Below are 16,619 nucleotides of genomic sequence, written 5' to 3' on the forward strand. Positions count from 1 at the left end.
CATAAACATACATAAACATACATATACACAAACATACACACATATATATATATATATATATATACATACATATACATATATACATACATATACATATATACATATACATACATACATATATATATATATATATACATATATATTAGTACAATATTACAAGAGATGTAAATTCCACACAGAACTCTGAAATGCATTTCTTTTTTTATTTTCTCTGTCCATCCATAAAGACATTGCACCATACATAAATAATTATGTTGTAAAAATGACTCATTATTTACAAGTATTCCATATAATACGTTTATATAAAACTTTATATTAAATTTAGATAGATTACATTTGGGATTGTGGCTGTGGGTGTCTGAGCGTTTGTAGTGAGTGTGTGCAGGGTGTGGTAAAAGCAATGTATATGTCTGCATTTGTTCACGTGTATACGTTATCTGTGGTTGTTCAGTAAAATCTCTAACCAGCATGGGCATGATGTTATAAACTGTCTTGAGTAGCATGGTCCCCAGCCCTTTGCAAAACTGATCCTCACACTGTTTGGGTCGTATGGCCCTTCCATGTGCACCAAATCACTGGGGGGTTGAATTTGGCACGACTTCTCATAGTCAAAAACCTTTATGGAGTAGCCTGGCATGACTCTCCTCACAGTCAAACTCAGGTAGGGGTAATGTTCCAGAGTCGGGGAATTCACAAAAATAGGGTGCTGACTGCGATTGTAGGCCCAAACTCCATCTGGCTCTTTGCTGAGGAGGATGCCGTGTCCTATCTTGCCACGGGTGCGCTGGACGGAGGTGGAACGTGGAGAGAGGGGGAGCAGGCCCAAGCACAAGCCTGTACCCTGAGGTAGGTCATAGAAGATGCTAAGAGAGGCGTCATGAACTGGGTACAGACGGCCCACACGTGTACGAAGCTCCCAGTATGCCACGTTACACCAGTGGTTCTGAGCCAGGGAGGAGGGAGACATACTGGCATCTGTGGAGTGAAAAAAAAATCATAAGAAACTTGAATTTCAAAAAAGGACACAAACCAAAGTACAAATATTATTTAAATAATTTTTTCCAGGAAAAAATTTGCTATGTGCAGCATTTTTCTATTTAGTTAAAAAAGTATTGAAAATCTATTTATTGTAAAATCATACAATAACTATAATTAATTTAATAGGAGCTAAGATGTATGGGGGGGGAAACAGAAACAGTGTCATTGTTGTTGTTGTTAATATTACTATAATACTGGATAGCAATGATTTTAGCAATGCTGCTATAATCTGTCATGTTTACATTTTGATGATATACTAACATGTATTGTCCCTATTAAATAAACTAATGAATAAAACAAATATATTTTTTTGTAAATAAATATTGAAATGTAATTAATTTAATAAAACTCAAGTTATTTCACTTATTTTATTTTTAATTTGTCCAAATTTGAGGCTGATTAGTAAAAAAAACAAACTGGAAATACATAATTATTATTGTGGTTTATATTACTATAATACTGGATAACAATGATTAAAGCAATGTTGCTATAATCAGGGATATGTATTTTTATGCTGATGTTCATTAATGTGCATTGTCGTTATAAATAAACAAATAAATAATACTTATTATTAAATATAATTAAATATGATTTAAATATAACATTTATTCAAATAAAAATGATTTTTAAACATTTTTAATGTAAAGTTACATCAGGTTGTGTGTTTCTGAAAGCCACCAGTGCCCCAGGGGCATGCTTATTTCTACAGTAATGTGCTGTCGTGACAAGTAATGTCAATGTTTTTGACCACTCTCATATCAGCTCCCTTATGCTTTTTGATGTTACACAGTACATGTGCACTCTCTAAATATCCAATCCTATCAGGAGAGGATTCGAAACTGAAGCAGCAACGACCCCCACTAACAGGCCCAAAATCTGTCATCTCTGACTCTAACACCCCCCGCTCCTGCCTCAGCATTCCTCTCTCCCCACGCGGGGCCGACAAGGGCCCCCTCTCCCCCTCCGAGGGCCAGCATTCAGCTCTCTGACCACTCAGTGAAGGCTCGCGACCCCCTGACCCCCCAGCCGCCAGCCTATCCAGTCTGATTAACTCAAACACAGACTGATGGCATTATTTTGCTTCACAGGCTCTATTGAGGGAGAAGATCTAAAGCCCTGGGCCTGTGCCCTCATTCTGCTCAGTCTCAACCCTCTCTGGCCCAAACAGACAGCAGAGGACACACTGTTAATGAAGTAGGTTTTGTTTAAGGAGGGGTACGGAAATACACGATAATTATCTCAGACTCTCTGGCCACTCACTTAGTAAGTACTTTCAAATATATAAAAAAAAAAAGGTTAAGCAAGTAAAAGACAGAAAAAAGGACAATTTTCATAAAGATTTGCACAAAACTTCCTGGATTTTAAGTAAATACAATGGAAAAACCATGCAAAATAGGAAAACAATGCAAAAGACCTATCAGATGTCAATGGAAAATCATCTTTTCATCTGCTTTTCTTATTTATCGTGTCATATTTAACTCCCTTCGATCGTATGCAAAGACATGCAAATCACATATTTGTGTATGTTTAGTTTAATAAACTAAGTTTAATTCTGTAAGCAACGCTATGGTGTATGATAATGTTTAGGATTGTTCAACCTCTCCCTTAGAAAGTTCTCTGTTTTGCATGCATTACAGTTGTTAGTGCCTGCAAAAGCATTCTTGGTGCTTGTGCGCCTAGCCTAAACCAACACCACAAAATGAGAGGGGGAAGGAGAGGATGGAGTCTTGTCTGTCCTGCTGTGCCAAATATTAGATCTCCCTCCACATATTAGACCCTTCCACTGAGCCAGTGAATGGTGGGGGAGCTTAGAGGGGTGATAATGGAAATGCCACGACAAGAACTGCCAAAGAACTCAAGAACACTTCCAGTATTTTCACAACTCTAGAACAATAGCAGCGGTCAAAATTGTTCGGCTCCAAAAGCAAGCCAACAATTTTCTTTCTTTCTGTGCATCTAAAGCTTTATTCTAACATAACACTTGAAGGGGCAATTCACCCAAAAATGTAACTTCTATCATCATTTACTCACCCTTGTTTAAAACATGTATGACATAATGTTTCTTCTGTGGAGCATTAAATACTTTTTTTTTGTAAATCCATACAGTGAAAGTCAATGGGGACCCCATACACTTATTGTATAGACAAAGCAGTCAAAACATATCTCCTTTGTGCTCTAAAGAATAAAGTAAGTCATACATGTTTGGAATGACATGAGGGTGAGTAAATGATGATAGAATTTTCATTTTTGGATGAACTATCCCATATGCTTCATTTTTAGGCATACACACACATTTCTTTATACTGAGGGATATAATTGTAGAAGTATCTTTCTTTTGTATCCAAGTCATTTTGCTGCTCATTCCACTGGATGATGAATTTGTGGTAAGAGAATTGACTGCATATTGATCCCCATCTAAGATGAAGCTAACAGCTTGTGTCAGGATGAAAAAGCAAAATGATTTCTCCCCGTCACAATACTGAGGAGAAACGGAGAGGAATATGCAGACAGACACATGCAATCATGCATAAACGCAATTACAATAAATCAGCCAAAAAAAAGTAACTAGATCTAAAAAGCCTTAATATGTGCGTCCCTTAAAAAACAGGGGCAAATAATTTTCCAACAATTGATAGAGTCGTTCTTTGTCAACATCTGTAAAGAATCTCTGCAGAGACAGGCAGGATTTCATTAGTTAAATTGTGTGTTGGCCTGCGCTCTGTCAGGAAGAGGGGAAGCCACAGCGAGGCCTGTAATTTAAACCTTATTTTAAAATGCGACTGGCTGGCTGTGCCAAGGCTTGCATTGCAAAACTCAGCAGGAAGCAACAACATGAAAATAATGGAGGAAAGAACGTATGTGACACACCAAAAGAGGATCTTGTTCCTTGTCTCCAGAGCTCTATATGCGGGGTAATAATAAGCACAGTGCTGTGAGACACACAGCAGATAAGAGCTCAGGAGGCCCCGAGTCCCCCAGTCAGCATCCTGACAAAACTGTCCATTGTTGCTCATAATCTAATTTTGACTCAGTGCTGAAAAGTTGGTGGATGACGTCTAAGAAGTTTTAGCTACTTGCATACGGCACATCTAGATATCACATTCAAACTGGAGAAAGTCAACAATTATGTTAATGAATCTCCAGAGAAAAGTGTAACATGTATTCATCATCTTAAAAATATCCTTGAACGTAGAAGTGACAAAATAGAGAGAACCATAAATCATATGGCTACATAACACTACAGAAACAAAAGCAACGAATGAAAGCAACAACGTCACTACTTCAAGAACCATTAAATAAGCACTGAGAGTTTATGTTTGGACTTGGAGGTGAATGTATGCATGTATGTATGTATGTATGTATGTATGATAGAGAGAGAGGAATGCTGACCAAATGCTAACAAAAATAACATGGATAAGCTAACCGTTTGATATGAAGCAGCTCTGAAAACAGCAAATTGCAACAGCCAGCAACCTTAGGTCCAAACCAAAGCATCACATTCAGTAAACACACTAACATTATTTATTAAAAAAAAGAAGACTGTGTTTTTGAAAGAAGTCTCTTATGCCAACCATGTCTGCATTTTTAATTTTAAAAATAGTAAAAGCAGAAATACTGTGAAATATTATTACAATATGAAACAAATATTCTATATTTATATACTTTAAATTATTTTTATGCATTTAAAATTGATTATATTGACATTTATTCCTGTGATGGCAAAGCTGAATTTTCAGCAGCATTACATTTGGTGCTTATTATTAATGCTGAAAATGGTTGTTCTGGTTAATATTTTTGTGGAAACTTTGATTCGATGAACAGAACGTTCAAAAGAATAGCAATTATTTGAATGAGAAATCTTTTGCAACCTTTTAAGTGTAGAATAAGCCATTTGATTTACTGAACACACTTTTTCCCCTTTTAAATGCATTAATTTACTTAAGACTTGCACACCAACCTGCATAGTCCAGCGACATGCCACCGAGTGAACAAGTGGCTTCGGTTTCTATGTAAGGCAGCACTGGGAGGGAAGAATCTGCAAAATTACAAGACGAAAAATTTTACCTTTTCTCCAATTGACTGCTGATAAAAACATGACATACAGGGTTAAAATGTCATTTGTTATTTCAAGGAATCTTTGCTTACTTAAAGTGAGAAAGACAAAATTACTTACTCAGTGGCCTGTGTTCTGGTAAGGGGGAGAAATGGGAGTAGGGAGGAGGCGGTGTGTCTGAAAATAGGGAGAACTGAGTTAAGAGTTTTCTTTAAATTGAGCATCGCTTTAAAACTGAACACATCTCTGACTTTTCAAGGCTATACGAGCAGACCTAGAGCAAGAGATCTAATACTGTAACAGTGCTTGGCACAGTTTCTCCAGAATTTCTATAGCAAATGAGAATGTTTCCAGCTGGTATGGAAATTACAGGTGAAGAAGAGCATCCATCAAAAGACAATGGATGTGTCGTCATGTGCCAGGAATGCATGGAATCCAATCAAAAGTGACCTGTTCTGAATTACATTATAACAGTGGGTGTAAACACTGCAATTTTGCTAACGCAGAGAATGAAAACTTCATGGAAAACACTTAATGTATCAAACTTTGCTTTAAAACTATTAACCATTAATTATTAGTATCAGTGCTAATAGAGTGTAGTGACATTTTGTATGCATGTCAAGGTCTCATTCACTACAGTGCAATTCATACTGCTTTAGACATTTACTTCTGATTTATGGTTATGCATTCACTAAACCAACATGTTATGTTTTCAGTGTATTCTTTCTTGACCCTCTTCAAAGATGATTGTTCAATCAATTCTTTATCTGCAACTGTTCATTTATATACACAATGTTAGGGTAGTGTTTTTTGTGAATAGGGAGGGAGCAGAGAAATTGAGAATCCCAGAGGGATTCTAGTTGGGAATTCCACTTCCTGAACAGGAGTATCACTGTCCAACTCCCCTCCCAATCATTCACCCATGCTTCAAGTAAAAATCACATTTATATTAGTATTTATATTAGTTTTTCCTGATTTGATGCTACAGAAAACACGTAAGAGGGTTTGCTGGTCTTCGCTAATTTGAAATGGTCTTATATGGTTTAAGATGGTCTCCTGGCCTGGGTAAACATGGACTTCCAAAAAGTGCCCAAAACTCCTCTAGAAGCATCAAACAGACCAGCCTGGATTGGTTGGGAGACCAACTAAGACCAGCAAACAGGTTCTGCTTTTTTCAGCAGGGCTGAAAACACACTTCAAATGGACAGCAAAGCCATTATAGCCTTGACTAAAAACATTCAGAGGTTTCCTTACCATCCTTGACTGGTCCACTGACGCGGCTGTAGTGATGAGGGTTGCAGCAGAGGGTCTGGCTGTCCTCTGCCCTGAAGCTCTGACAGTGACTGAGCGGTTTGAGGAGAGAGGAGAGCCGCAGGTCCGGCCAGCGGAAAAGTCGACACAGCAGGTACTGTGGAGACACCAGCTGACCTCCAATTCGCACTTCAATATGTGAAACCAGAACACATTCACTTGGCATCCCGCCTTGAGACTCCACAGCTCCCAGTAAAACATCCAGAGACTTCTCTTTCAACTTTTTGAGAAACGCATAAGTGCACTTCTTGAGTTCTTGCTCGGTCACGGCACCATTTTTCCCTTCCCTGCCACTCAAACTGCTATAGTTGTTGTGATTCCTATGTTCTAGGCGACAAGCCAGTCTGTTTTTGCCTCTGGAGAGGTCTCTAAACAAACAGCATGTTACCGTCCTGCCCTCGCTGAGGGGTCCATCGTGCTCAATAAGGATCCCCGGTTCCTCTACGCGTTTGCTGCAGGAGCCTGCATTGTTTCCCGGTGCGTATTCCGTTCTGGGGATCTTCTCGGGATTGCTGTCACTCCAGTCATCTGGACCACCATCGCTCCCTTCTTTACTTGCGGTGACCAAACGGCTTCTCCAGAGTCGCCGAACCAGACCCGTGCGTCTCGTCCTGAACATACGACAATTTAAACAGTTTGCATCCGTTTTTCCTATGTTTGGTCAGAACCGCGGAGACTCCAAACGCTCGCGCGCTCGCTGTGCGACATCAATGATCTGTGTTTACATGCACAGCCAAGCAGAGCCTGAGCAAAGCCCAACATTAGACTCCGCTGCTACAATATATCGGCACTGTAGCAAATGGATGGCTATAATAGTGATAGTGCACTACGTGAGGAGCGGTGCATCCAGTCTGTAAACATTCCCCAACAATATGAGAAACTTCTTGTTGAACAATACGAAATGCACGATGTGCAGAAAAAAATCTTCGATAATCTCCGAAACAGACCTTTTTTTCCAAAAAAACCTTCTGCAGCAGTTTAATGACGCCGAGCACATGAATGGATCTCACTATAATCCTTATTCATGTTCCACGCGCTCCTCGCGGAAGAAAATTATTGTGTTGAGACGGCAAAGTGGTCGTTCCGGGTGGATAGACGGACGTGGGATGTCTTGAGGTTTCGTTCCGTGTTTCGAGCGAGATTAATGGGATTCTTCGATGGTCTTTCGCCGTTTCACTCTCTTTCTTCTTCAGATACACACACACGGGGCCCCTGAGGAGAGCAGTGGAGCCATTGGTTGATTCCCATCATGTGCTCGTCTAGACACTTTGGCGGCTGCGAGCCGCGCTGATTGTTGCGCAAACACAGTATCAAGTTTCTAACTCTTAAAGGAGCAACATGTACCTGTGTGTGTGTGTGTGTGTGTGCTGTGGCAGCGCCAGAACATCAAAATGTTACTGCTGCAATGATTGTGAAGGAAAAAAAAAAACAATTTCAAGACACCAAAATGTTAGCTACTGCTTTCATGTTTGTGATTGTGCACGAAAAAACGTATTACAATAACTACAAATAATGAAATCGCTAGAATAAGACCCCTTTTTTATCATTAATTTATGTAGTTATGTTTTATTATTTTAAAATAATAGAAATACTACTAGTAGTATTACCACCACACTATTTTAATTGTTGTGCGTATTATATAATTATATATGTATAATGTGTGTGTGTGTGTGTGTGTGTGTGTACAAAACACCAAACGCAGTACATGTAGCAAAGTTTAATATATATATATATAAATAATTTTTCTGCACTGGTGAATGATATACAGTGCCATGAAAATATTTTTGCCCCCTTCCTGTTTTTTTAATTTTTTGCATATTTGTCACACTTAAAAGATTCAGATCATCAAACAAATTTTAATATTACACAAAGATAATGCAAGTAAATACAAAATGCATTTTTTAAATGATGATTTCATTTATAAAGGGAAAAAAGCTGTCCAAACCTACGATTGAGATGCTGTGGCATGACCTTAAACATTCCATTCATGCTCAAAAACCCTCCAATGTAGCTGAATGAAAACAATTCTGCAAAGAAGAGTAGGCCAAAATTCCTGTGAAAGACTCATTGCCATTTATCGCAAATGCTTGATTGCAGTTGTTGCTGCAAAGGGTGGCACAACCAGTTATTATATTTAGGGGGCAATTACTTTTTCACGTAGTGCCAGGCAGGTTTGGACAGCTTTTTTCCCTTAATAAATGAAATCATAATTTGAAAACTGCAGTTTGTATTTACTCAGGTTATCTTTGTGTAATATTAAAATTAGTTTTTGATGATCGAAAATTGATGATCTGAATATTTTAAGTGTGACAAATATGCAAACAATTAAAAAAACTGGAAGGGGGCAAAAACTTTTTCACACCACTGTAGATATATAGAATGATGAAAACCCTTGTTGCAAATTGTCAATATCAAGAGCAAGAATCCTTGGGCTTTTTCCCTTCACTTATCATAGAGGTGATAACTGTTGTAGCCTGGCGTCAGGCTAATAATTGCAGCTACTCCCATTAAGTCTCTTAGATAGTCTATCAGCAGAAGTCTGGAGCAGAGACAGAGAGACCAGCACCAAACCACCCCCCAAAATAACCCCAGTCCATCCAGTCCGGACAGACGTGGTCTTGTTGATGGGGTCTAGCAAGACCCAACAGGAATAGCATGTCAACGAGCCCCTTATTCCTAATGGACCTTAGGGAGAGAGGCGAGACAGTGGGAGACAGAAAAAGAGAGGCCTTTCCTCGTGTCCATACTCCATTCTGGATGGCGCTAGTTCCATGAATACTGCCAAAATGCTCTAGAGACAAAAACAAAGTCAAAATACATTCAGATGACACAAGTGCAACTAATATAGGCTGAAGACTGGATGAGTTGATGAAAATATCTCAAACTCAATTGAATGCACAATTCGACAATGTAAAGAAGCTGTGTGGTAAAGACCTGATTTCTGACTGCTGGTGTGGCCTATGGTAGCAGGAAGTCGTAGCCACAGACAGACATTAGCAGTGTAATCTGTCTCCTGTGGAAGGTTCTGGCAGTCAAAACAAGAGTTTCGGCAAGGAAAACCTCATTTATGGTGAAGACAAGGAGACAGCCAGAGACTTAAATGAATGTCTGCTGTGTAAATGTGATGCTTCTACGTGGCAGTATGTGCATATGAAAAAAACTGAATATCCTTAACAAAAGCAGAATGTGAAGTTCTCTTACTCCTTTGGAAATTTTAATATTATGGCTACAGTATTTTACTTTTAGGAAATATTTACTGTAAAAATATTTTCTGTACTTGACAATATTACCTAACATTAACAATGACAAATGCATTTCTTACAGTAGTTATTCATCTTTGTTGACAATACAGATTACAGTTGTTCATTATTAGCTCAGGTCCATAAATATTTTTTAAAGGGACAGTTCACCTAAAAAATTAAAATTCTGTCATCATTTTCTCATCGTCATGTTATTCCAAACCCATAGGACTTAATCTCTGAAATAGAAGTTAAGATATTTTTTAATGAAAACTGAGAGGTTTCTGTCCCTCTGTTGAAAGTCCAGGTAACCAAAACTTAAAAAAGGATGTAAGGCATAAAGGTCAAAAGGCAAAAAACAAATCTGTGGTTAAATTCAAGTCTTCTGAAGAGATATGATAGCTTAAAATGATGAACAGATTTAATTTGGTCTTTTTTACATTTAAATTTAAGACGTGCATACATATAGCACTTCACACATGGTAAACACAGAAGCTCAAATATTCTAGAACAAACTTCATTGGTTTTCGTGCGTCACACTCACATTACGCATACACAAGCTTCCGTGTTTACCATATGTAATCCGGTCTATGCTTTTGTGTTTATATGTGAATAAAAGCCTAAATTAAATCTGTTCATCATATACAGCCATCATATCTCTTCACAAGACATGGATTAAACCACTCGATTCATATGGATTCATTCAATTAGTTTTACGATGTCTTTATGACCTTTTTTGGATCTTCTAAGTTCTGGTTACCTGGACTTTCAATAGAGGGGCCCAATTAATAAACTAAGATTAATAAATGCTTTTCCATCGTTAGTTCATGTTAACTAATGTAGTTAACTATTGAACTTCATTGTAAATTGTTAACGTTTTCATCATGCTGTACCAACATCTTTGTTTCAGTGCATTTACATTGCCACAATAATTAACAGTATGTCCTTTCTACACTAGTCAACATTTGCAGTGGATCAAAACCTTTCATCAAAGTTGTCCTAAAACCAAAATGCGTTCCTGTCTTAGGACAACTTTGATTAACTTTTTTGATCCACTTCAAATGCTGACTACTGTACAGTACATGATTGAGTTTTAAGAGTTTATCCAGAATTTATTTTTCAGCAATATATACAGTAAAATATATTGATGTGATACCTCATGAGCAAAAGTTGATCACAGTAGGTAATCAACAACAAATTTCTGTTTCTGTGAAGTTATTTAAAGTAGCACTTTTTTTGCCACATTACCTTTATATATAAAATATATCTGCTTTTATTCAATAAACAATCAGTTAATATTGAGTACATCAGACACTGTAGAGGGCCAATTATATTGTCTGTATAATATAATTGTCACTGAAAACTGAGCGGGTCTGTAGTGTTGTTTCATTCCTGAATGAATTTGTACAGTCAATCGGTTGATAAAATGATTCAAATGGCTCTCTTATACGGTTACTTATGGAAGCCCGTTTCCGCCACTAAATAAAAAAATATAATTTGAATGAATCGGTTTAGTGAATGATTCAAATGACTCACTCCTAAAGTCAGTCATTGGCCGCCACCTACTGGCATAATGATGTAACCTGCAGAAACAATAACTGAAAAACTAGACCAGAGCTGTTATTGCAACAATATTACTGCTGGTTTTCATTCATGTTTTTATTCCATATTATTTTAATTAAATTAAAAATATAATGCATATTTTGTTATATATATAATAAAAAAAATACATTGCACTCTCTAGACCAGCATATTCTGTTCTTTAAAATGGTGCAAATCAACACTAGCTCTATGATCTACGGTACATTGAAAAAAAATCTGTTTTAAGCAAATAACACCTCAAAGAGTTGCTTTATTTACCTAGATTCTTTAAAAGAACACCAACAGAACAACCCACATTATTTGATTTATTCTTATAGCTAAACAGCATGCACTCTTAAAAATAAAGGTGCTTCAGGATGCCATAGAAGAACCTTTTTGTCTAAATGGTTCCATAAAGAACCTTTAACATCTGAAGAACCTTTCTGTTTCACAAAAGGTTCTTCGTGGCGAAAGAAGGTTCTTCAGATTATAAAAAGGTAAGAAAGAGATGGTTCTTTAAAGAACCTTTGACTGAATGGTTCTTTGTGGAACCAAAAAGGGTTCTTCTATGGCATCGCTTGAAGAACCTTTTGAAGCACCTTTATTTTTAAGAGTGTATCTGAGGAATACGTATTTCAGATTGTTTTCTCTTTGAATATACAACAGTCTCTGCATTGCTGTGCACCACTGACTCCTTCCATTCATTTTGTGTGCTTTTTAAGCATGCCTGTTGTTGGCTCTATGAGTGAAAAGAGAATATCTGAGAACCCGAGGAAGGAAGTAGGCTAAAAACAGAGGAAAGGGAGAGAAACTCAGCGAGATCAGACCACTGTTGCTGAGCTGATTGTAGTCTAGTCTAGTCTCAGAGCGCCTGGCGCCGACAAAGCAGGCCATAAACATCTAGACGATAGAGAGAGAGAGATAGAGCTCTACTCTTACTTGTGTGAGTAAACAAAGAGTTCTTACTTCACTTAGCGTGCAATTGACTTTGCATTTGTGCAGCACAGTCGATGCAAATTAAGTTATCTTGTGCCTCGTCATTTCAGAACTATTATCTTCACAGTGGCACACAAGACTAAATGATTACAATAACACAGGTAAAAACGCATACAACTGTGGACCTCTGCTGAGATTCAAGTACGCTTCGTGGTAAAAAAGAAAGGAAAACAGAGACAGAGATGTACAAACACAGACAGAGAGATATGAAGATTACAAGTGTTTGCGTTCATCAGTAAACCTGCATAACCAGAGACAGGCGTGTCCTGTCAACAGTAATAGACTTTGCGTGCATCTGTGCCAACCGGTGTTTACGTCAGTGGGTACAAAGACTACATCTAATCTCCAGGAGAGAGATGCAGAGAGAGAGAGAAAGAGGACGGGAAAAGGGAGAAGACCGTTCCAGGGGCCAGCAAGGCTCCTCGGGGTGAGCTGAATTAAGTAAGAGATCGAGAAAGAGAAACAGAGAGAGCGAGGGGTGGAGAGGCATAGAGGAGAGAGTAAATCAATGGAGGAGATTTGAGACAGGAAGACTATGGCGTCAGTACAGGCTGGAGATAAGGGCTTCAGTTCCATACACAAACACACTTGTTCTCCCGGGCCGAACAGCTACACATACTTTGTCTCCGCATACAACTGTGGACCTCTGCTGAGATTCAAGTACGCTTCGTGGTAAAAAAGAAAGGAAAACAGAGAGAGATGTACAAACACAGACAGAGAGATATGAAGATTACAAGTGTTTGCGTTCATCAGTAAACCTGCATAACCAGAGACAGGCGTGTCCTGTCAACAGTAATAGACTTTGCGTGCATCTGTGCCAACCGGTGTTTACGTCAGTGGGTACAAAGACTACATCTAATCTCCAGGAGAGAGATGCAGAGAGAGAGAGAAAGAGGACGGGAAAAGGGAGAAGACCGTTCCAGGGGCCAGCAAGGCTCCTCGGGGTGAGCTGAATTAAGTAAGAGATCGAGAAAGAGAAACAGAGAGAGCGAGGGGTGGAGAGGCATAGAGGAGAGAGTAAATCAATGGAGGAGATTTGAGACAGGAAGACTATGGCGTCAGTACAGGCTGGAGATAAGGGCTTCAGTTCCATACACAAACACACTTGTTCTCCCGGGCCGAACAGCTACACATACTTTGTCTCACTGTCAACTGACCAGACACACACAGGGCCTCTCTGCTGGTGCTTTTCATCACCGCTCATGCACTTCTATAGGGAGTTTATGCTCCTTGGTGCTCCCTGACGTCCCCTGTTATTATGGTTAGTATTTTTTTAAATGTATTGTGAGATGATTTTTACTTTTTCCACTCAAAACACAAAGTCATTCAGGCCAGTTTGTTTTGCTCCTCTATTTTCTCTGCCTGTAAACTCTCTTAATATAAAGTTGAACTCTGTCAAAACAGTAACAATAGATTGGCTGAACTCACATGCATTTCTTCCTTAAATAAGCAAGATCCACAACACTATAAGGTGAGGAAACATGGGCCTGAGTCTGGCCAGGGGTCAGAGGAACTTTTCCTCAAAGATAAGCAAGAGAGACAGAGTACATACTGAAGGGAAAAGCTACTTCTTTCAGGAAGAACCCTTTGCTTTGAAAGTAATGTTGAGTATAAGTTTACCAAGAATGTGTGTATGTTTTTATGTGTGTGTTTGGCTCTGATTTAAACTGACAAAAGAGCAGGAAAAACAGAGGAACTGATCTCCTCTACAAAAAAATAACTTTAGTTTTTTGTAATATTTGTATTCTGTTCCTCTTGTGACTTAAATGTTACTGCATGATCATTGTCAACGTCATTATGTCAGCTAAATTACTCATAAATTACTTTCAAGGCTGCATTCTGAGGCATTGAGGTGCTATTTTAGTACCCCTTAAGCTGTAGTGTCTTTGGATTGAACATTGATCTGTGAGTAAACTGATCCTGTGTGGCTCTCTTTTTGTGTACTGTATCACAGCACAAAACATCCTGAATGCTTCACAGAACAACACTGTCTTTTTATATATTATTTTGTCTTGTTTTCCAGTAAAACTACCCAAACATCCTTATAAACCAATTGTTTCCAAGTGTTCTCATTAAATGGAGGCTATGCTTTGCAGTAAAAAGTACTATTTTAAAATATTATATAAATATTTTAACAGTATTTAACTGACCAATAAAAACTGGGTGGGTTTGTAGACTTGCCAAAGGAGTGATTTTAAGGATTAAATAAACATGGTCCGCCGTAGTGTTCATTGAGAACTAAATTTAACACATCACAATCATGTTATGGTTATTTATCCTAAAATATCACACATATATAACAACATTATGCAAAGAGTCCATAACATGCTTTAAAAAGGTCCTTAACAGGAATAGAGACTGAAAAAGAGACATCCATTTCTATATTCTTCCTTTTTTCTGATTGTGTAGTATGGTCATGTAAGCAAAACTTGGCATTCTTTCTCTCCTGAGGAAGTTCTCTACTCTTTAGCTTACCAGACTCTTTCTAAACACAGCTTTAAACTCTTGAGAGACCGGGGCATTGGGCACAAAGCAGTACCGAATTTTGGTGTAACAGTTTCTTTGTGACTGAAGATTTCTGAACATGTATCTCCATTGGAGAAGGCTAAAAGTAAAGACAAAGACAATGTTATTAAATGTAAGGAATAGATACTGTGGGTAATGCATTCATGCAATTTGTGTGTTTGTGTGTATTCCGGCATGTTTCTGGAGGGAACGGGTGGGATGTTTTTATGGTGTGATTCATTCAACTGTTTCTAAATCTCTCCCTGATTACTGTATATTGAATTCCCAGCATTTGGCAAGTCAACAACTTTCCCACTAGTGCACAATTCTTGAGAAAAAATGTAAGCCCTCAGTGTGAAATGGAGAGAGGGAGAGGATGTGTTTTTGAAGAACGTGGTTTATGTCGCAAGTAATTGCATGTGATTCTTCTCCCGACTTCAAAGCGAGTGGATCTGCAGTTCAGGGTTGGGAGGCCACACCACTACCAGATCGGCTCTCAATTTCCTGTCCCTGCCTGGCTTTGAGCAGAGAGAGGATTTGAGGCAGAAACGTGTGAAATACAGAAGACAGATTTACAGATTTGTTTGTGTCTGTTACAAGTTCCAGCATCAAAAAGTTGAAAATTTTACTTCATGTTATAACATATAAATTAACCATTTTTATTCAAGTCAAAGCAATGATATGCCAATGAATATATCAATGCAGTACTTGTTAATTAAGGGTCAAATCAAGCAGAAGTAACTTATAAACACAACAACTGCACTTTCACTATTAATTTGTTACAGTTTATCCATCTTCATATGAAAGAAGAACATGCACAATTACAACTGTTTTTAAAGATGCCAGATTTAGAGCCTCACAAATCAACCAATCAAAACCGAGAACAGACTGCCCAGAATAACTTTTATTTATTCATTTATGAATGAATGAATGATAATAATTGTTATGTTTATTCATATTGGTGGGTGCTCATTCTCTGTTATCTTTCATGGTCAATACATACACAAACTCAAACACAGGGTTTCCATTCTGCTACATCTCACATGACTAATCAAATCCTTCTCTATGAACTTTTTTCCTTTCAAGCTTGTTGAAAGTTTTTCCTTTGCCTGTATCCATGACATAGAGCAGTAGCCTATCATATAATTATCATCCATGTGAGATAAGACAAGACATACATCAGGTGGCCCAGGGAGGACCACGACAGATAAAGCTTTATCAGTAGGTTCAGAAACACTTTTTATATGAAATCCAAATATGAGCTATCTAAAATAAATCGTGGTCCAGACAGACTGGCCGGTTTATTATCTCTAGAGTGCATGGTTAGAGAAAACAAAAACATACATATGCTCATGCAAAAATATTCTCTAAAAAGATTTTTTTTAATATAAAGTTATGAAACATAATTTCTGTTTCTATAAAATGGTGGCTATTACAAGTCTCAAGTCACTCCAAGAGCCTGAGGTGAACTGTGCTCAGTTTTATTCCGTGGTCCATGACTGGCACACCACATGAACACAAGCTCTAGATTACAGCTTCATGGTCCCTCTCACAGTCCATAGCTGGGATTGGCAATGACATGTGAATGCAGACCAGCTCTAATTTAAGCATCCACATTTATACACCCATAATGGGGTCAGTAGAAGTGCTTTTGGAGCGGGCCAGAGACTGTCCAGAACTCTCTTTCCAGAACTAAGGCAACACATTATTCCCAAAACTGCCCACAGCACTCTTTCCAGAAGGCTATACATTATTGCTATATAGGAGAATGCGGCTTTGCTGATGAAACTGTTCGTTTTTACATTGTATTCATAACCTATAACACAAAAACGTCTAATTAATTTCACGGAATTCATGCATGAATTAAATAAGCTTGAAATCTAAGATAAGATAAC

The 16,619-nt window shown here is 38.1% G+C and overlaps 1 protein-coding gene across 1 annotated transcript; it reads right to left on the reverse strand.

Moving 5' to 3' along the window:
• Positions 1-215: 215 nt before the first annotated feature.
• Positions 216-7,686, reverse strand: LOC107563445 (mothers against decapentaplegic homolog 6). The gene is made up of 4 exons (XM_016248325.1): positions 6,347-7,686; positions 5,213-5,269; positions 4,997-5,074; positions 216-975 (listed from the first exon to the last, which is right to left on the reverse strand). Exons 1-4 carry the CDS (start codon positions 7,020-7,022, stop codon positions 434-436), a joined length of 1,353 nt encoding a protein of 450 aa, XP_016103811.1. The 5' UTR covers positions 7,023-7,686; the 3' UTR covers positions 216-433.
• Positions 7,687-16,619: the final 8,933 nt, after the last annotated feature.

The sequence above is a fragment of the Sinocyclocheilus grahami genome, unplaced genomic scaffold (assembly GCF_001515645.1).
Source record: "Sinocyclocheilus grahami isolate Dianchi unplaced genomic scaffold, SAMN03320097.WGS_v1.1 scaffold876.1, whole genome shotgun sequence".
NCBI lineage: Eukaryota > Metazoa > Chordata > Actinopteri > Cypriniformes > Cyprinidae > Sinocyclocheilus > Sinocyclocheilus grahami.

Excerpts from the sequence above, each read along its gene's own strand:
- LOC107563445 (XM_016248325.1), bottom strand. The coding sequence starts at position 7,022 with ATGTTCAGGACGAGACGCACGGGTCTGGTTCGGCGACTCTGGAGAAGC. Across the intron at positions 5,270-6,346 it reads CAGTGGACCAGTCAAGGATG|ACACACCGCCTCCTCCCTAC; the intron begins GTAAGGAAACCT and ends CCCTATTTTCAG. Across the intron at positions 5,075-5,212 it reads ACCAGAACACAGGCCACTGA|ATTCTTCCCTCCCAGTGCTG; the intron begins GTAAGTAATTTT and ends GTAATTTTGCAG.